The sequence below is a fragment of the Calypte anna genome, chromosome 6 (assembly GCF_003957555.1).
Source record: "Calypte anna isolate BGI_N300 chromosome 6, bCalAnn1_v1.p, whole genome shotgun sequence".
Taxonomy (NCBI): Eukaryota; Metazoa; Chordata; class Aves; order Apodiformes; family Trochilidae; genus Calypte; species Calypte anna.
In genome coordinates this window covers 12162138-12182451 of record NC_044252.1, presented here as the reverse complement: position 1 = coordinate 12182451, position 20314 = coordinate 12162138, and the positions used below count along the sequence as shown (strand labels likewise).

The following is a 20314-nucleotide window of genomic DNA, read 5'->3' as shown; positions in this document are numbered from 1 at the left end:
TTTGCTATGAAGTTTTTTATTACTGGAAAAAAACAAATATTGTAACAGCCATCCCTCAAATATATATGGCATAATGATCAAGTAGAGCAAAAAGAAGTTTTCCCCATGATGAAGCAAACTTAACTTTTAGGGCTGTAAACCTATTAAGGAAAAATGAGTAACTTCTGTCAAAGGCAGTTTGACAGAAGCAGGAAGAAAACATGTTTGGAAATGTGTTCATTTTTCTTGTTCAAGCACTGAGATCTGTTTTACTGTGTTATATATTGAGAGACTGACTTTTTAAAAAGGGATTTTGGTAAATGAAATACTTGAAACTCAGGACAGGATGCATGAGGCAGAAAGTTGATGAGAAATCTACACGACTAACAGCAGAAAACAGAGAAAAGCTGACAGACAATGGTGAGAGAGTTAATGGTATACTTGCCTTGCTTATACTGTGCACCAGCATCCACGAAGTGTATGGGGCTTTTTTATTTTTTTTCAAGAATTGAGAAAAAAAGTTAGCTAAACAGCTCCTGGAAAGCTCTATACACTGCATTCAACAGAGGCACTGCAGAAAACCTAAAACATTGTGGAAAATGTTGATGGAGATTATAACTCTTTGACCTTTCTGGTTCTAAATTAGACGATTTTTTTTAGTATTTACTTCCCATTTGGGATACATTTTGAAACTTGGATGCGGGGTATTTTTTTTTAATTCCAGATATGAAACAAATGTAGATAAAGAAAATAAATTATGTTGTCGCACCAAGCTTAAGTAGCTATTTAAATGTTTTTTTGGTTTTGTTTTGTTTTGTTTTTAATACGTATTTTATTATTTTTAATTAAAGCTATTTGGGTTTTGGTTGCATGCATCCAAAAAAAAATAAATCTGTTTGTTGGAACAGGGCAGGGTGGCCGCATCCAAGCAGCACCAGGAGGCGATCCCCAGGGGTGCCAACAGCTCACACCGCCCGCCGCCCGCCCAGCCACTGCCCGCTCTGCTCCCAACCAACCCAAAGGTGACCACCAGTCCCCAGACCGGTTACCGGGGCCCTCACTGCCGGCCCGCAGCCGCCTCAGCACCGCCGCGCAGAGGCCCAGCCCGACCCACTCCGCCGCCTCTGACGCGCTCCGCCGGCGCCGCGGCGCGGCCCGACAGCCTCGGGCACGGCTCGGCGCGCCTGGGTCCGCAATGACGGCGCGGGCCGCCCCCAGCTCCGCCCCTGCGCTGCGGCGGGGTCCCGCTCTCCGCCGGAGGGAGCCGCCGCCGCCGCCAGCCTCAGCGCCCGGCCCTGCCCCATGGCTTCCCCGGCGGCGGCGGGGCCCAGCAGCGCGCTGCCCCCGGGCCCGGCGCGCCGTGACTTCTACTGGCTACGCTCCTTCATCGCCGGAGGTGGGTGCCCCGGCGGGACCCTGCCCCGCGGCGTGCCCCTGCCCCGCGGCGTGCCGTGCCCGCTGTCTGCGGGCCGGCTGCCGGGGCGGCAGGCCGGGGTTTGCCGGGGGAGAGCCAGGGGGTCTGGGCTGGGTTCTGGGGGGGCACGGTGGGCAGGCGGGCGTCTCTTTCGTATCAGTTTCCCGGGCAAAACTGCTGGGGGGTACCGTCACTACCGTCACCTGGGGGAGCGGGGAACTCGCTTTGCATTTTTCCTCCTCTTTTTTTTTTTTTTTACGTACTAATGCGGGTGATGGGGCTCACGCCAGCAGCTCGCACTTGTGTCACAACCAGTGAAGAGCCCCGGGCTAGTCGCCAGGTACATGTTTACAGAGCCCCGACCCTCGCTTGGGTGCTGGGGGCAGGCGGACTGCCCGTCTCCCCGGCACCTCGTGTGTGTGCAAGGGGGACAGCCCAGCAAACACCTCCCCAAGTTATTCACCTCTAATGGAATAAAGCCTGTTTATTCTCCCTGTGGGGTGTTGTCCCCGCTGTTTGGTTTCGAGGGGGCAGGAAGATGCCTCGTTTGATGTTTTAATATCGGGCTGGTCTCGCTGTTGGCTCCGGCTCTGGTATTCCGGCGCGGGGCACTCGGCCAACACCTCCCCGCTCCGCTTGGACGGCAGCATGGGCTGGTGTCCACGGAGAGGAAGGGGGAAGCCGGGCGGAAAGCTCTTCAGTAACTTTCTTGAAAGCTGCTGCTGTGACTTTAGCAGCTGAGACGATGGCCTGGGTTTTAGTCATCAGAAAAAGTAGCTTATACAATTCCCTTAAGACTTTAAAGGTTTTGTAATGTACTACTAATAGAGGCTGCTTACCTGTCATTCGGGCTTTTTTCCAGTTCCTAGCTAAGTTTCTCTTCCCCTCTTCCATTTACAAGTACATCAGAAAAATCCATTATTTATCTGCTGACATGAAGAACTTTTGCATCCCCTCACTTTTTTTTTTTTTCCTCCCCCTCTTGGAAAGGTGTTGCAGGATGTTGTGCCAAAACAACTACTGCACCACTGGATCGTGTAAAGATTTTGCTGCAAGCTCATAACCACCATTACAAACATCTAGGTAAGATGGCTGCCGTGTGTCTAATTTTTGGTTTTACATGCAATCTGTGTGGTTTGGGTCTGTTGATTTATTCAGCGATGTGGCTGATGAAAAAAGACATTAATTAGATGGAACGCTGTATCTGTCTGGTCAGCCCATGTCATGTTGTGTTTGTTTTAAAAGAAAAAGTCCCATTCAAGTAAGTGGTGGTATTGGTAGAGATTGAGATGTCAGAATAATCCTCAGTAAGGCATGTGAGAGAGGTAGGCCTGATCTTCCCCTTACTGAGGCCAGCAGGACATTGGTAATCACAGGCTGAGAGTTGGGATGGTTTATATCATAACTGTCACTGCTGGTGTGCAGTTTGCCTGCCCACTGAGTGCCAGACTCCAGGGCTGTGGGAAGTTGGTGCTTATCAGAGCTTGGTAGCCCTCGAGGGGATGGTGACAAGGCAGTGACCGCTCAGGTGAACTTGTGCTTGCATGCAGCAACGTGGGTGATGAGAACTGATGATATGAGTGGCACTGTGCTTTGGGAGTAAGGTGTAGGGGGTTATCTATGTTTGGCATCTTGTGTTGCATCATGGTGAGTATGTGTAATTAAACATTGTAATTTTTTACATCGACACTAAAGAATTTTTTCCAAGGCTGGAAAAAGAAATCAGTCTAGGAATTGAAGGCTGAAATAATTGGTTTGACTGGTGTTTTAAATCCTTATTTTCTGTTTACTTCATAATGTGCCATAATTGGGAGTAAAGTCTTATATTCTTACCTCTGTAGGATGTTAGATATGATGCTGATTATTTGAAATGCGTCTGGCTTGAATGCATGTCCTTTCTGCATGCAGGCAATAAAGAAAATTATGTGGATGAGATACCTGTAAGTGCAGAGACAATGGATTAGTTTATCAAATCCCTCACTAAATGATTTTTACTGCCCTTGCTCTGTGGAGTTTGTGCTGCTTGGATCTCGGAGCATGTGTTTTAAAAAATAAAAACAGTAACTCATAATTTTAGGGTAGAGGCAAATTATAATAATGGCATAAGTATTTCTCAGAGGCATTTAGTAAATGTGACATCTTAAAAATATGTTTAATATACTCTTAGAATCCCAGAAATTAATTAATACTTGTTTTATTTAAACTTCAAACAAAAGTTTGTCAAGTCCTCTTTTTTCTGCCTGAAATTCAAATAAATGTGTAAGCCTTTTTCATGTTCAGCTCTTATATTAAGTAGCTGCATATGAATTAAAACAGTTTAACAAGTTCAGCTTATTAATTTACAAAAAAAAAGTCTGTTTGATAGCAAAGTATTGTGTAACTAATAATATGCTTATAATAAACCTGTAGGCTTTGACCAAACTTTGTGTGATTTTGCATTATTTCCCAGCTATTAAAAGGGGATAGGATTGCCTCTTGTTGCAACATCTCTGGGACAGGAAGTGCGAGATGTTTAGGTTGTAAGTAATGAGAGTCTTAAACTTGTTTACTTCATTTCCTCAGTGATGGCATTTGATCTGCAATTCAGCATGTAGCAATATTAGATTGTTAACCCCTGGCTTTAGATTTTTAAGTGTTTATTTTGGATTGACTGAATTGCAAGCCAACCAGTTTCCTTCCTTCTGCTCCTCATATTAGCTGTTGTGGGTGGATGGTATCATCTGCAATAGGACTGCTTGAAGTCCAGGCAAGCCATGGGGCCTGAATGCATGAATGTGGAAAGAGATTCACTGACTGGGAGCTGAGAAAGCTGATAAAACTTAACCTTAAACCTCATCCTTCTGGCAATGCTTAGGCATTCACTGTTGTAACACGAGCAACATGATCTGGTCTTAGTTTTATGCATACTTTCCTATTGTCAGTAATATTTGCTTAAGTTATTTTTTTCCTCCCCCCCAGTGTAATTGTTAAATACCTCTTTTTGTATTGCTGGCAGGAGTGTTTTCCACATTGTGTGCGGTCCCCAAAAAGGAAGGTTACCTTGGGCTCTATAAAGGAAACGGGGCAATGATGATTAGAATCTTTCCATATGGCGCAATTCAGTTTATGGCATTTGACCAATATAAAAAGGTAGTGGAATTTATTTTCCTTTTATTTTTTTTCTGTCTGCAATGAGTACAGATTCTTTACGTGATTGAAACTAATACTGAAAGCTTTATGTCTTATTAATTAGCTTGCATGTCTTTTCAAGTTTGCTTGATTTTATTTTAACCCACCCATAAAAAATGTCTGGTTGACAGTGGAAGTTGTTCACTGTTCCTTCACAGTGTTGCCTAAGGAAAAAAAATCTTATGGATTTTAGTACCTTTGTATTGTTTAGAATAATAATTTTTTTAATGAAACAAAAAGGTGATCTAAAGTCTACTGCTGTTTGTATTGCTATAAGGTAGGCCTTTGTGAGTAATGTAGGAGCAAAATGTAAAATGGAACCTCTAAGAAACCCAGCACAGTATAGTAGTATTTGATGGATGGAATAACTTAAACTTGAAAGCCTGTCTGGATATGACTATGACATTTGGTCAGACAAATAGCTATGTCAGACTTCAGTTAAAAAATTACCTGGAGAGAGAGAATGCTTGTTTTCAAATGCCGAAAAGTTTGTGTGTTCCTTTCTGTTTTTGTGCATTTACTCTTCTGTATTAAATGCATAAGAAAGCCCTGCAACATCTTTTGGAGGTATTAACATTAGCATGTTTTTAAACATTGCTTATTTGTGTAAAAATACTATTGTTAGTGATCAGGAGTCTGTGTTTCAAGGGTCAGATTTAGTATCCAGGAAAGTAAATAGTATAATTTTTGCTGAAGACAGTAAGACTGAAATTGTGGTTCCCTTCAACAAAGAACAAATTTCAGAAGGCCAATGCAAAGAAGTAATTGTTAAGAGTTGAATATTTTAATTTTTTTTTAATGCTGTTGATCAATGCTGGTTTAGCTTGTGTTGAAAAAAAGAGTACATGCAATGCTTTATAACGAAACTACATGAATCTGAAACTTTCAGGAAACATTTATCTTCATAGTAGTTTTCTTATTTGATAACTGGCAACAAGCATTCAAGACATTTTTCACAAATGTGTAAAAGGAAAAAAGTGCCATTCTCTAAGAAAGATGATATCGAAATAGTCATATTCATAGCAGAAACTGCTTCCTAAATAGTCTGGTAATTGATAGAAGCCCGGAAACTAACTTATAACTTCCTTCCAGGACATTAGGTAGCTTAGGAAGTTCTTGCTCTCACATGCTTGCCTGATTTTTTTTCAGGTTTTTTTTGTTTTGTTTTGTTTTTTAAGCCAGTTAAACAAAGTCTTTAAAATATCTTTATAGGAGTATGTTTTGTATGCTGTGCATACAAAATTTGCTTTTCTCAAATGTGTTGCTTTGTTCAGTGTCCTTTGCTCTCTGTCTTGCAACCAGGATAGCATTCAGTTTGTCTTGTTTGATACACATTAAAGATAACTAAATAAACAATCTAGTTTCTGATGTAAGCAATAAAAATGCTTTCAACTAATGGTTCTGCTTAGTTGGTAGAATTTTAGCACTTTCATATATTTTAATAAGAAAATGGTAACAGTAGCAATTTTCAGAAAATTCCTTTAATAGTAATTAAGTGCTGTGGTTTGAATTTGTAGTGTTGGTTGTAAACTTCTTGGTAGCAGCTAATGAGTTTGCACTAAATGTGCTGATAAACTGTGTGATGTAATTCATTGTATTTTCTAATATGCAACTGTTGTAAATGTATTTTCTAGGTAATAAAGAAGCAACTTGGGATTTCAGGGCATGTGCATCGACTAATGGCTGGATCCATGGCAGGTACAATTTTGCACTTGGATTTCAGACATCCCTTTTGCTGCAAAGTTAATATTTGTTTAGGGGATGATTTGATGTGTACTAGTAAATGGTTAATGTAACATAGTTGCTTAATTCAAAAGTGTTTGGCTAAAGAGTGTTGTTTAAAATAGGTTTGCTCAATACTGAATTCTGTGCTTTGTTTTAAAGCACAGTTTTTATAGACTTTATTGTGGCTTTTAAGACCCAAAAAAATCCAGTATCATCAAGATGAATAATAAAAGTGCAGGTTTTAGTAAAATAGGCTTATCAACCTGTCTGCCAGTGGCAGATCTATTAGGTATAGCCTAATATTAGGTTGACTGTAAGCCTATAGAAAGAGAGAACTGCAGCTTCCTGAATGGTTAAATTATCTGGATTTTCCAGAAATGTCTATACTTTTCAATATCCAGTGCAGGATTTTCATGATACTCTTTAGACTATATGTGTGAACATTAAAAAACATTTATCAGTTTATGCAACAGCAGTAGAAAAGCCCAATATTTGCCAATATTTTCTATTATTATACATTTCTATTTTCCTCTTGCAAGTCATTCTGCCAAAAGTAGCTAAGAAAAAACAGGGAAAGGTAAGTAATGTTTTTTCAAGGTGATTCTTCATGTGCTTTTACTTTATAAAACAACCTTAATACTGTCTTAATACAGTCCTTGAATAGTTATTACATGAGTATTAATATTTAGCCTCTTTTGGAATAAGAATACCGGGGCTTTTAGTGCTAATTTCAGTTAACTAGGAAGGCCTCATGAAGGTATTTTGGCTTTCCATGCCACTATAGGAGAAGGAAGGAGAATTAAATGAAACAATTCAAAGATCATAAAAACTAGCAAAACCCATTTTGGCAATATAACTTCCAGAACCTGGCTGGTTTTCTATCTGAAAGAAATGGAAAAAATACATAGATTTTTTTTTAAATTGTTTTTCTTCCCCCCAGTTTTAACTGTAGTAAAGAATACGTTATTTTTTTTTTTCCAAAAGTTTATTATTAGCTTTTTCAGGAGTCTTGTCAGAGACCTGGAACCTGACATGTGAGGCACTGTGATAACACAGAATCATCAGCACAACTGTGTCAGTTTGGACATGCTGGAATTCTTTGTGTAGATAAATTAATAGCATTTGGCATCATTTTAAGCACCTTACTGGTTAAATCTGTTTTGTGTGGTTAGAAAAACAGAAATAAAATTAAAATTGGTACTGAGAGCCATGATCAAATTAAATGCTTTATGTGGTGCCTTTAAGTACAATATACTCAATAGTCTGGTATTGAAGACCTCAAAACTGAGTAGATGATCTAGACTTAAATGTGCAGTGAAATGAATATAACAGTCAGGTACAGTGGTAGCATTGCATGTGAGTGTCTTACTATTTGTTTAACTGCATTTTTGATATTTATTAGATATGTAAGAGGGGAGGGTTTATATGGTTTATATTAAGTATGCCAAGGGGATCAAGAGAAAGGAGGCACAAAGAGCTTAGAATTTGAAATTGGATACAGAAGTTCACTAGCTCTGCAAACAAAATGATAAAAGGCTTTCAGAAGCACTCAGTAATATTTCTTACTTTAACTCCCTGGCTTAGTCTCTTGCTTGCTCCAACAAGGGATATTATTCTTTTTCTTCCTAGTTTAAATTAATAAAGGAGATGGTGTGCTGCATGCACCTCAGTGTTGGTGCAGAGGAGTCTTAGGAGTTTCCTGGAGCCCATTATGATGCAGTTGGAAATAAGAACCCCTGTTTCCCTTTCCTTTTTGTCCCCTCTACAACATCCAGCCACATAGCTGGCTGCTTTCACTTCTCCGTAAGCTACTGATACTTAAATGTTGTTTCTGTCAGTATTTCCAACATTGCTAGCAGTCAGCAGACCTGCTTCACAGTGTTGACAGACATTTGAATATCTTCCTTAACTGATAAACAGGATCAAAAGAATTTCCACTAGTAAAAACAAGGCAGTGAGGATGGGGGTAGTGGAGTGTGAGAAAACAAAAACCTATTGTAATGCATATATTTAAGGAGGCCAAGTTAATGTTACTGTGGAAACTTTAACTCTGAATTTCCTGAGCCTTGTGTGATTTAAATTTCAGCTGGAACAGCTACTTAACAGATAAATGGTGTAAAACTTCTCTGAAGGAAAGACAGAGCTGGGGAGAAGATAAAGAAATCATCAGGTTAATGGGGTCTAGGAAACAAAGTGATCAAATAGCACCTATATTACAGGATGATTTGGTAAATATTATTTTTTTTTTTTTTAGTTTTAAAATTGAAAATTTTGAATTAAAACATAAATGTGTATTTCCTTCCGTGCACTTGATGTACTTAACATCTAGTCTTTTTGACTTTTTTATCTTGTCTAGAATAAACTCAAGTTCCATGAAATTAATATGGAAATAATGTTTTGGGTTTTACTTTTAATAAAAGCAATTGAAAAATAGTACTGACCTAGGAGGATACTGACTGTCTCAATTTTAAATAGTATGTTATTAACAGTGACTTGAGTCAACATTGTGTGAAGGAATTTATGCTGTTATTTTTTTAGATTCAATTCAGAAAGAAGCAGTTCTGTATTGTAGGTCTGAAACATTAGGGCTTGTAAATTAGGTGTTTCTTTAACCCATCTGATAAATAGTCTTTGCCATCAGCTATTTCTCTGTATGCACAGACCCTGTAGCTTTGTTTCATTCAGATATCCCCTTGGTAAATAATCTACTTTATACAAGTTAAGGACCATAGCTTATGCAGGTCAAGGAGGTGACTTGAGCTTATCACTATTTGAACTGTATACCTCTGAATCACCTGGCAATACTTAATTTGATATACGTAGTCTTTAAGCACAGAGAGTATGATACAGAAGTCATAAAAACTGGTGTATGAGCCATGTTTTTTTCTTGATCCAGATGCTTGGGCTTTTTACTTTTTATTTTCAGGGCAATAAAATAACTAAGAATAGAGGAGTGGTAGGGAAATTGGGAGATAAAGATAGCATCTAACCTGATTGTTAGCTCCCAAAGCCTAGGAAGCAAACCAAGGAGAGGCTAGTTCCTCTTGAGCTTCAGTGACACCAAGTCTCAATAAATGTGTGTACTTTGTCCCCAGGAGTGGTCAAAGGTGCTTAAGGACAGTATGGAAAGTGAAAAAAAGTCTTTATCTGACTTTCTTGACTTTGGAGTCAGCATTTGCAATAAAGAAGTCTGCTGTTTTAAAAGAGGTTCCTTAAGGGAGGGAGGAGCTACATTGTTCTGATTATTTCAGACCATACACTGGGAGCTGCTGTATGTGTCTCAGCTCTTGCAATCCTTCCAGTTCTGTCCTGTCTAACCAACCATGGGAGAGATCTTTGGCTCAGATCTCGTTCTTTGGGATAGACTTTTCTTAAGACAAGGAAGGAATCAGATGCCATGGTTTAACTTCTGATAACTCGTAATATTTAGGGAGTAGAGATGGGATTAGTAATTCTGTAGGCTTCACCACAATGACTTTTTTGCCACCATTCTTCTCAGAAAGGATATTGCCTCTTCTGAGCCTTAGAGGAAATCTTGATTCCTCACATTTAGGTTTTACTTTTATGAAAAGTAAGCACTAACAGGCCTCCTCTCCCAAATGCTTCAAGAAAGCATATGTGAGAATCCCATTTTTTTTCTGAATTCATGGCTAAAGGATATAATGTAAAAAAAAATAAATCTTATTTAAGTCTTTCACTTCCATCTGATTAGTTTTTCAATCGTGCTAGTTTTGGACTGTGTTCACTAGTTAGTGCATTCACCAAGCTCTTGGTTCCTGTTTGTAAGTCTTTATTCAGAGAATATTTCTGGATACACATCAGTGCATGATTTGAAAGCAAAGGGGGACAAAGTTGTCTTTTTTTTGAAGTGGGATGACTTTCCTGTGAACTCTTAAGCTCTATAAAATCTTTTTTCCCTCTTATTAAAAAAAAAACAAAACAAACCCAAAAGTGCTTAAATTCATCCACTCAGGCAATCCATCAGGAAAAGTCTGAAAGGCTGAAAGTCTGAGGACTGCATTAACAATGTAGGTCAGTGGAAACAGTCCTAAAGTCACTTGGTGTTTTGCAGCTTCCAACTTTCAGCTCTCTGGGTGAGAGAACATCAGAAATCAACTGCAGATGTCTGCTTTTTGTTCAGAGGAAACGTCCAACATATCTGAAAGAGATGCTTTTGTCTTCTAAAATAAATTACTGGTAGGACACTCTAGAAGGGCACAAACTTGACTCTTAATTGACAGCTGACCAGTATCAGCTATTTGGATAGCTCACTTACTGTTAATTATTATTTTCTCCCCATCTAATATTGGTATCTTCTGTCAGATCATTCAGCTTACTCGAGCTGAATGATTTTTTTTTCCCCTCCAGATACAAAACTCACAGTTTGTTTGATGAAGTGGTTGTGTTGTGTTTGGGTTTTGTTGTTGGTCCTGTCTCCCCTGCATTGTTGCTTTCTCTTGAACTTGTGGTTAGAGCTACATAAAAAGATACCATAAGAGGCTATTAAAACATAAGAGGAAGTGGTATTTTCCTGGCAGCATAAAAAGTGTGCTTATCTTCTGTAGGACTAATTTTTAAGATTGGTTTTTAGCTAAATCAGAGCAGCTGTTAGAAAACAGAATGAGTAACAAAGGTTTTTGCTTTCTTTATGTCCTTTTAACTGTATTTTTTTAAGTGATGATGGTATAACACCAGAAGATGATCTTAGTTTTTAATAAACACTTTTAACTATTCCCTCCAAACAATTTGTCAAGAATTGAGTGGTTTACATCAAAAACTACTGGTAGGAAAGAATTTGTTATTAGGTAACTGTTAGAGCAGTGCTTCTGTGCTTGAGTTGTGTTTCCAAAATTACAAGTTTTTCAGCATCTAATCAGTTTTGAAGCAGTTCATAACCAAATGAATCCTAAGATTTGATTTTTTTGGCATCTCAAGTCTAGAAATAGCTTTTTTGGTCAGAGTTTTTGAACAGAAGTGCTAGTGTAACATGAGCAAATAAAAGGTAGTAATGCAACAAAGTTCATTACTCTTTATCAGTAGGATCCTGTCTTTATTTTAAGTGTCATTTGAATATATTTTGTATTTTCAGATGCAGTAGATGGATACATGTATCTATATCCAGTAATCATATCAAGTTGTGATAAAACCTTTTTGAAATTAAACATGTAAATTTTGTTGTTTGATTTTAATGGTTTTTTTAAAAAATATGATAGGATTAGGTTTCCTGGTTGCAGTCCAATAAAGCTGATGCACTTGACTAGCCTGATGCCTGTGAGCCATGGACTTAAGTAAGATTACTTATGTGAATACAGTGAGGCCCATAAATACTTGGAAAATCAAGGCCTAAGTGTGCAGCTTCAGTGAACACCAAGTATGAACATAAATCCTTCATGTGTTGCTGAAGTTAGTGTTCTATTTACTGATTATAAGTGACTTTAAGTGTTTCTTTAACAAAATAATTCTATATGCTATTATATTCACTGCCACAAAAAGGAATTCTAATTTTCAAAATAATCCTAGAATCAGATAAGGTGTAGGTGAGTTTTGTTTGCTTGTTTTGTTTTTGTTTTTAATAAAGGTATTACAGCAGTGATTTGTACTTACCCTCTTGATATGGTTAGAGTTCGTCTGGCCTTCCAAGTAAAAGGGGAACACAAGTACATGGGAATTATCCATACATTCAAGATGATTTACACAAAGGTATTTTTTCTCTTAATCTTCAGTCCTGTCAAAGCAAAATGTGCTTTTTAAAGAATGCTGCACTGCATTGAAAACAGGGGCTTGGCTAGAAAATAATATGACTTTGTTGTATGCACTTTGAAATTTTTTAATGTAAAAAATCTATTCTACTTAGGCTGTTAAGCTGGAGTTAAAACTCATATAAGTGGGAGGTCAAAAACAGCAGAGAGAAGTTGCTTTTCCAGAACAAGTAGTAATGATACCAAAAAAATTGAGAAGGAGGGATATGCATAATGCAGAAATGTGTCCTAGATTATGATGTTAGATGTAGATTTTTCTCCTTCATTTTCACTTCTCTGTCTACTATGAAGCCAGGCAGTTGTCTCCCCAGTTTCTCAGGCACAAGAAAAGCAATGTGATGTTAGCTCTTTGGTCTTATAGATGATGCTAGTCAGAGTGCTGCCATGCGAACTGGTATAAGCAACAGTGTAACTTGTAAAGACATTTGTTGTATTTCTTGCCACAAATGTACCTGTATTTTTCTTTCAAAGGAAGGTGGTTTTAGTGGGTTCTACAGAGGGCTGATGCCAACTGTTGTAGGAATGGCGCCATACGCGGGTAAGTTGGAAGCAGAGCGTGGCAGTCCTTCAGCAGTTGTGCGTGCTGCTGAATTTACATAATATATTTGCACACATAGTTAATTAGCTTGTGATAAAATCAAGGATTGTTTTTTACATAATGGAGAGGGGAGGCCAGTGGAATCCCTTGCAACTCTTCAATCTGAATCTAGAAGGGATCAGTGTGTGTTAAAGTATCTCCAATAGGCAAAGCCTGGCCAGCTTTTCTGAAACTTGGAGTTGAGAGGGACAGAGGTAAAGCAGTGGTTCTTTCTCTTCCTCTTCCCAGTTTTCCCACAGGGAAGCATGTTGTCTGTTTTTCTCAAACAGGTAGATCCACGAGAGAGCAAAGCACGCTATAGATGGAGCCTTGGAGACTCTGTATTGGCTCCATCTCCTGGTGACTTCTGTAAATACTTAGACAAGCTTAAGTAGTGGGTCATGCGGGATGGAGAAACATCAGAACTGCCCAGAGGAACTACAGTCATCTTTAAAAGACAAGTTAGAAAGATCTTGGGAGTTATGTGTAATGTGAAACCCGCAGTGGAGCTTATTTAAAGCATTATTTTAATGTTAGTTATAAACACTCGTTCATTCGGACAGAAGTTATTGTAGAAGTGCAGAGTATTATTTGGCTGCCTCTGTGCCCAATAAAAACTTCTAAAAGAATTGGAAAATAGTTTAATTTTGCAATTTCAGCTTTTTGATTATTATGATGATGCATCAACAAATAGTTTACCTTTTTTTGTGAAAGTATATAAAATTAAATTTCCTTTTAGGTTTTTCATTTTTTACCTTTGGTACCTTAAAGAGCATTGGACTTGCTCAAGCACCTAACTTGCTTGGACGGCCTTCATTAGATAACCCAGATGTCTTAGTTTTGAAAACACATGTAAATCTGCTGTGTGGTGGCATAGCTGGAGCAATAGCTCAGACGATATCGTAAGTTTGGGTATTGTTTGGTTTTTTTCTATATAGCTGTTAATTCTTAAGAAATGTTATCTGACAATATTGCTTTATGAAATTCCAGTTATCAGTAAGGTTTTAAAATCAGGTTAATCAGTCACCGGAATGTAGTTATTTCCCATTGTTCAGTTTACTAAATACTTGTTTAATCTTCAGTATCTTTAAAGACATATGCATTAAGTCAGTTACAGAGATTTGAAAAAAATCTAAAATCAGTTAAAAAATTGTTTGGTAAACTGTGAATTTTTGACCATGAACACAATTTGCACAATTTTATTACTCCAACTTATTTTCAAAGCAATGTAACCTGTGGAGCCATAGAATTAAAACTCAATTGGCATTGTTTTTTTAATTACTTTGCCTGCTTTCTCCATTCTCATCCTGTCCTTGTCATATTTTATTTTGTCCATAAAATTAATTAATTTAATGGATTTATATGCCATCAATTTTCATTAAATTACTGCATTACAAATATAATTTTCTGCTAATCCTTAAACTGTTAATTTTATTTTTGATTCAGGTGTCTTCCTCCTTCAGTGTTTTACAGACTTCTTTATTCTCATCTGATCTTCATGTGTCTTCCTTACTCATGCCAAATGGAGTACATACTAAGAGATCTGATTTGCTGGTTTTGGTTGTATAGGGAAAGTCTCCCTTTTTGGAGAACTTTCAGCTGTGTTGAGAATCTGAGCTGGATTCCTGACTCACTGAAAAGGGAGCTTGACAGTTGCACATGGACTTCTTTGTATGCTTTTTTTAAAGAGTATTCATAGAGTCATCAGACATCTGGCTGAATTGCTGTTCAACCATCTCTTTTGTAGATACCCCCTCGATGTAACTCGTAGGCGAATGCAGTTAGGAGCAGTTCTCCCAGACTCTGAAAAGTGCCTGTAAGTATTTTCATCTGAAGTAACTGATTTCTTAGAGGTCTGAGCAAAGCTTAATTATTAGTTTTAAATTATAAACAAACAAACAAAATCCCTTAACTAATATGTTGTTGACTTCTTCATTCTTTTAATGAATACATTTCCCCACAGACAAAAGCTGACATTATCAGTCTGGGGTTAAAAAAGATTAGCAGAAGAGGAAGTCAGGCAAAAATGCCAGGAGGCCTGCATGGGTGAAAAAGAAGCTTCTTGACAACCTCAGAAATAAAAAAGCCTACAGAGAGTGGAAGCAAGGACAGGTAGTCTGGGAGTGATACAGAGAAATTATCTGTGCAGCTAAAGATCAGGTTAGGAAAGATAAAGCTCTCACAGAATTAAATCTCACCAGTGACATCAAGGGCAACAAGAAAGGCTCCTGTAGGTGTCCTGGTGATAAAAGGAAGACTAGGGAAAGTGTGGGCCCTCTCACAAAGGAACCCAGACACCTGGTTGGTTACCCAGGATACGGAGAAAGATGAGGTACTCAACAACTTTTGCCTCAGTCTTCACCAGCAAGTGTTCAAGCCTCACTGCCCAAATCGCAGAAAGCAAAGACAGTGACTGGGACAAAGAAGAACCACCCACTGCAGGAGTACCATAATATCATTAAAATCATAGTATTAAATCAGCTCTCATTTTGAAAAACTTTCTGAATTTCAAATTGCTGCAATCAGATTCAATTCCAGGACAGTTTTATCTTGGTTTCTTTCAGTCTTGTGGATTTGTGTATGTATGAATCCCACATGATTCACTGTGATTACCTGTGTGGTAAATTGTATCTTAATAACATCAGTCTGACCTTTCCTGAACAACCTAGATGTTGTGTACTGTAAAAGCTGCTGTTTCCTTGGCAGCAAATTTTAAAAACTTTTTTTGCTTGGCCATTTTCCACTCCAGATACTTTTAAATAAAAATGTGTCAATTGTTTTTGAAATTATACATTGTGCATTTATTAGAACCACTTTTACAGATATTAGGCTCCCCAGTTTCAAAATGTTGTGACCAGGTTTGGAGCGCTGTGCCTTGAAAAAGCATAGACATGTATGTCTTTAGAGAATGAGAGGATAAAGCAAGTAGGAAATCCTGAAGTTTTGGGGCATACGGAAGATGTCCTTAAGGAGAAGTGCCTTTATTAATCTTGGAAATACTGAGCACCTCTCAGGTTTTTACATTGCTTTGTATTGAACATCCATTTGCTCAGCTTCAATATAAACATGTGAGGAAAATAATTCCCCTTGCATACATTACAGATTCTGCTTTTAGTAAGGTCAAGTAAGGTCAATACTTCACATAAATTCTAGCATTTCTGGTTGGAGAGAAAGTACTAAGTCTTTGTAATGGTGGAGGAAGCTACACACTTGCAAAATGCAGAATACAGAGAGCTAAACAAATTTCATATGCAGAGCTTTAGAAGGATGATCAAAGAAAGAGAATGACATACCAGCCTGCATACTAATGTTTAATGCAGGAGTGTGTGCTACATTGGGCAAATTATGTTTCTGTTACTCTATATTACATTGCATGTTACTCTATATTACATTTGTAAGAATAATTAATTGATGCTTCTCAATGCCTTCCTGCCAGATAGGCACCAGAAGAGGCGTAGCTATTCTGGTATAAAATGTCTTAATGGGTTTTTTAGGGCAGATGTTTTCAGACTGCAGCTACTTCAGATGGGACTGTGCTGTTCTCTTTCCAGTTCTCACTCCCAGTGCTTAAATTTCTTGAAAAAGCTCAGACTGTCTTGCGGGTCCTAAAATGACCATAAACCTTTGCTATATGAGGTCTTACGGGTTTTACTTTTAAAAAATGAGTAAAACAACTGTCTTCTATGTAAAGAAAGTGATTTTGAATATCAAATAGTGATTTGAGTTCTTCATTTCCAGTACGATGGTGCAGACCCTGAAATATGTGTATCAACAACATGGGATACGAAGAGGATTATACCGTGGTTTATCTCTGAATTATATTCGCTGTATTCCTTCCCAGGCTGTGGCTTTTACCACATATGAACTTATGAAACAACTCTTGCACCTCAACTAATTTTTTCTTAAAAGATTTCCTGTAAAACTACACTATCAGTCTTCAAGTTTTGTCGGTTGAGTTAATTACTTGAAATTGAAGAAAAAAGCTGTCTGCTACTGTGGAACTGCTCATGTCTGAAATTTTTATTTGCCAAAATGTGGTTAATTTCCTGGAGTCAAACCAAGAGACAGATCAAAAAAAACAGTAGTTACTTATGAACACTTTTATTTGCACTCACTCTTCTAGGCTTCACTAGAGTAATGTTAAGCTCTACAGTTTTAAAATTACACCCATGATGTGTACGGGTTTCAAGGTGTTGGTTACTTAGCTTTATCACCATTGTAGGAGTTACACACGTGGTTATATTCTTTATCAAGGTAGTAGTTGGACATCTGTTCACCTTTAAAAATTAAATTGAATAAACTGACTTGAACAAAATTCGGATCTCCATATCTGAATATTTGCCAGTTCTGTAAAAGCTGAACTCAGCAGACTACAAGCTAAACATCTTTTCATGCTTATTTTTGGACAAATTTTCTGTATGCACAAACCAATGCATAAATCTTCAGATGGGTACATACGGAAGCCTCTTCAACCATATCAATAAAAAAATGACAAGATGTAACCAGTTTCTTGGCATACATTCTGTTCTAAAAAAAATGCTGTATCTACACAGATAAAGCCAGGGAGAACTTTTACAGTCAGAAGTGCTAGAAAAGATCTCATTAACGTAGTTAGTGTGGGTCTAATCTTACCAGGCATTTCTGGACCTTTTTTGTGGAGCTGAATGTTCTTGATTCAGTTCAGTGAAGGCTGAGAATTTTATGTACCTTCCAGCACTAGCTCATGTAAACAGGTTTGTCCCTTCCTTAAGACATGGTGACAAATAAGACTGCATGCTGCTGCATTTACTTAGGCATATGGACCATAGTCAGCCTCCTGAGCAAGAACAGAAAATGAAGATTGTGTTTGAGTCTATTCATGTGTGTATGTGCTGTTTCTAAAGTATGATATGCAGTAGACTTACATGTTTCCCTCTATACTTCCATCTGTAGAGCAGATTATTTTCCAGCCTTGTTTATACATGATTTGCTTTGGTACTCTTGATTTTACTCACTTGATTCAGGAAACTGTAAAACCTTTACTTTAAGCAATGTAAGTTATTTATTTATTGTAAATATTTTAGCAGTGGCTTTTAAGAACTGGTAATGGTTATGTTAAGTGGTGGATGGCAAGATCAATTTGCTTAATATTGACAAATTTGATAAGCTGGATTTTGAGTTATATATTCAATATCAACTTTTGTGGATCAATTTTTTTCCCAGTTTCTTAAATTTATGTATTTCTTTGATATTTAACAATGTAGCTATGGACAGAGGATGAGATGCATTGGAATTTTATTTTATTAAAAATTTTAAACTAATGTCTTTGTGTAATTTGTATGTGTTACAGCCAGAAAGAATGTATGTTTCTGGAATAATCTCTGTGTTTGCCCTTGTAGGTAAACATGGATAACATTGTCATGCTTAATTAAGAAGTAACAATTAAGTTTTTTCATGTGATCTTCATCACTTTCACTTATAAGAAAACCAGCCAATGTCATAGTGTGGTTTTATATTTGAAAGTCCTTGCAGTAAACTTTAGTGTTAAAAAAAACAAACAAAAAACCAAAACCCAAAACCCAAAAAAGATGTGCCATGATTTTAAAACCATATAACTATGTAAGCAAATAAGCTCCTTCTCAGGTGCCAGATAATGTTAAGGTTCCATGTTAGTACTGCTAAGGATGTTTAAATTTAGGATTACATCTTCATTTTACTGAAAATGATATATTTGGGAAACTCAAATAGGTTTGAGCTGTGTCATGAAATTTAAGCAGTTTTTATAAAGTAGAATCCAGCACATTCATCAGGGCAAAAACGACCAGTAAAAGCTGTCCCCTTAATAACTGAGTAGGACAGACAATGTGAAAAATACACCTGAAAGAAACTGCTATGGTTTAAGGATTAGTTTTGCAAAATAAATTTAAAAGTGTATGAATAATTTAAGTTTGGAAGTATTTTAATATTTTTGAGCAAGATTTATGAAAGAAACATACTTTTGTTGAGGAGATACATGGGGGGAGAGAAGAGTTGCTGATTTTTTTAGTAGCTATTTCTAACTTTCTGGAAAGCTTATTCAAGTATTTCTTATGCAGTTAGAACATACAATCAGTTCTGCACAATGGAAACACATGACAATTTAAAATTTTCTTTCTCCAGTGAAAGCCCTATAAAAACTGGGTTTATTTTCATACTGAACTACAGAGGGATTGACTCCCTTGGTTTTTCTTGTCCATCTCTTCAGTATTTTCAGTGTACTGAACAAGCAACATCAAATACTAGCCAGTAAAAAGTACAAGATTAAGCTTCAGCCAACCTAATTTCTGTTCTTTAATCACATACTTCCTAATTATTTTATTCACTTTGCTATTTCAGCAGTTGGAAGGGGCCTGAGTATCTGCTTATGGTTTTATTTCTTAAAAATTCAAATAATAAGCACATAACTAGAAGCTTTATCCAGGTAAGTAATTATTTTTCTGAAGAAATGGTTATGTAGTCCTGTATAATCTTTCCAAACTCTGTTAAACCTACCTATTTCCAATACTGATTTAAAAAAAAAAAAAAAAAAAAAAAAAAAAGCCTTGCCCTTTTTGGCCTCCTTCAGGTGAAGACAGTCTCACACATGCTTATCCATAGTTCCTGAAACTCTCTTTCTTGGGGGGAGGTTTGTTTCCATTGTGTCTTTAAAATAAACCCCATGCTTCACATCCACATTCTTTAAACTGAAAATTTTGCCTGCTGTAGCTAAGATATTTATATATGACCAATATTGCAGTTTGCAGTTATTTTCATTTATTTGAACCATTTTTTACACTGATTAATTCCAATGTCTATTATTTAATTACTTATATTCTCCAGTTGTTTTTTGTTTCTCATTGAGCTGAGACCTCAAGGTAGACAGATCTATTAACACTCTTTAAATTCCTCCCCTCATTTGAAAAGGGAGCATGCAAGGCACTTGTTACAAGCCTTCTTTTGTGTGTGCAACTCAAACCAACTGTCTTTTATACAAAGAACAGAGATCTGTGCTTGGTCCTTAACTGTGTTTTTAGGCTGTGATTGAGCTCAGACACCTGCTTTAGTGACGTGAGCAAGATTGCTCTCTGAGCATCCTTAGAGTGGATCCCAGGTTGCAGGAGGCTGCTCTGAGTTAGATTTTCTCTACCCTTACTCTCCTTCCCTCTTCTGCTGGTGGGATCTAACCTATTCTTTCACCGCAGCTGTGGCACGGCTGCACAGTGAATCAGTTCAGGAAGCTGATGGCTTTCCTTGCAGCTATTTTATCCTTGTTTATTCTGACATTTAACTGCATCTTTTGGTGCTGTTGGATGTTTTTGCCTCATCCAAGGCAGATGGAATAAATAGCATGGTGCTTCCACTGATGGGATGAAAGGTTAACCCATCAAAAAAAGATAACACCTTACTGAACCAGCTCACACTGAAGCTGCACACTTGCTAGATTTGATGCAAGGTAAATTTAGTAGCAGATTTTGGTTTAGGAATAAAAATTGCTACCTGGGGTGGCAGCATTCAAATATACATTGCTGAGTCAGTTGCTGGGTAAGACACAGCTCTAGGTTCCTCTCATAGATTTCCCTGATTAAATTTGTGATCTAGAAAAACAGTGGGCATATGAAGCATGCTGTTTGTAGGTATAGAAAGCTAAAACCCTGTTTGTCACAGGATCAGAGGGAAGAAATTTCATTATCTTAT

At 37.6% G+C, this 20314-nt stretch overlaps 1 protein-coding gene across 2 annotated transcripts; it reads left to right on the top strand.

Annotated features, from left to right (window-relative positions):
• Nucleotides 1–1229: 1229 nt before the first annotated feature.
• Nucleotides 1230–17922, top strand: SLC25A16 (solute carrier family 25 member 16). Of its 2 annotated transcripts, XM_030453448.1 has the most exons (9): nucleotides 1230–1375; nucleotides 2384–2476; nucleotides 4389–4522; nucleotides 6196–6259; nucleotides 11865–11986; nucleotides 12517–12583; nucleotides 13362–13524; nucleotides 14370–14438; nucleotides 16361–17922. In XM_030453448.1, the coding sequence occupies exons 1-9, from the start codon at nucleotides 1282–1284 to the stop codon at nucleotides 16515–16517; spliced, it is 963 nt and encodes a 320-aa protein (XP_030309308.1). In that variant the 5' UTR covers nucleotides 1230–1281; the 3' UTR covers nucleotides 16518–17922. The 2 variants fall into 2 exon arrangements, with proteins under 2 accessions (XP_030309308.1, XP_030309309.1); XM_030453449.1 differs by lacking the exons at nucleotides 1230–1375; nucleotides 4389–4522 and having other exon boundaries at nucleotides 2419–2476; nucleotides 16361–16563.
• The last annotated feature ends 2392 nt before the right edge of the window (nucleotides 17923–20314 follow it).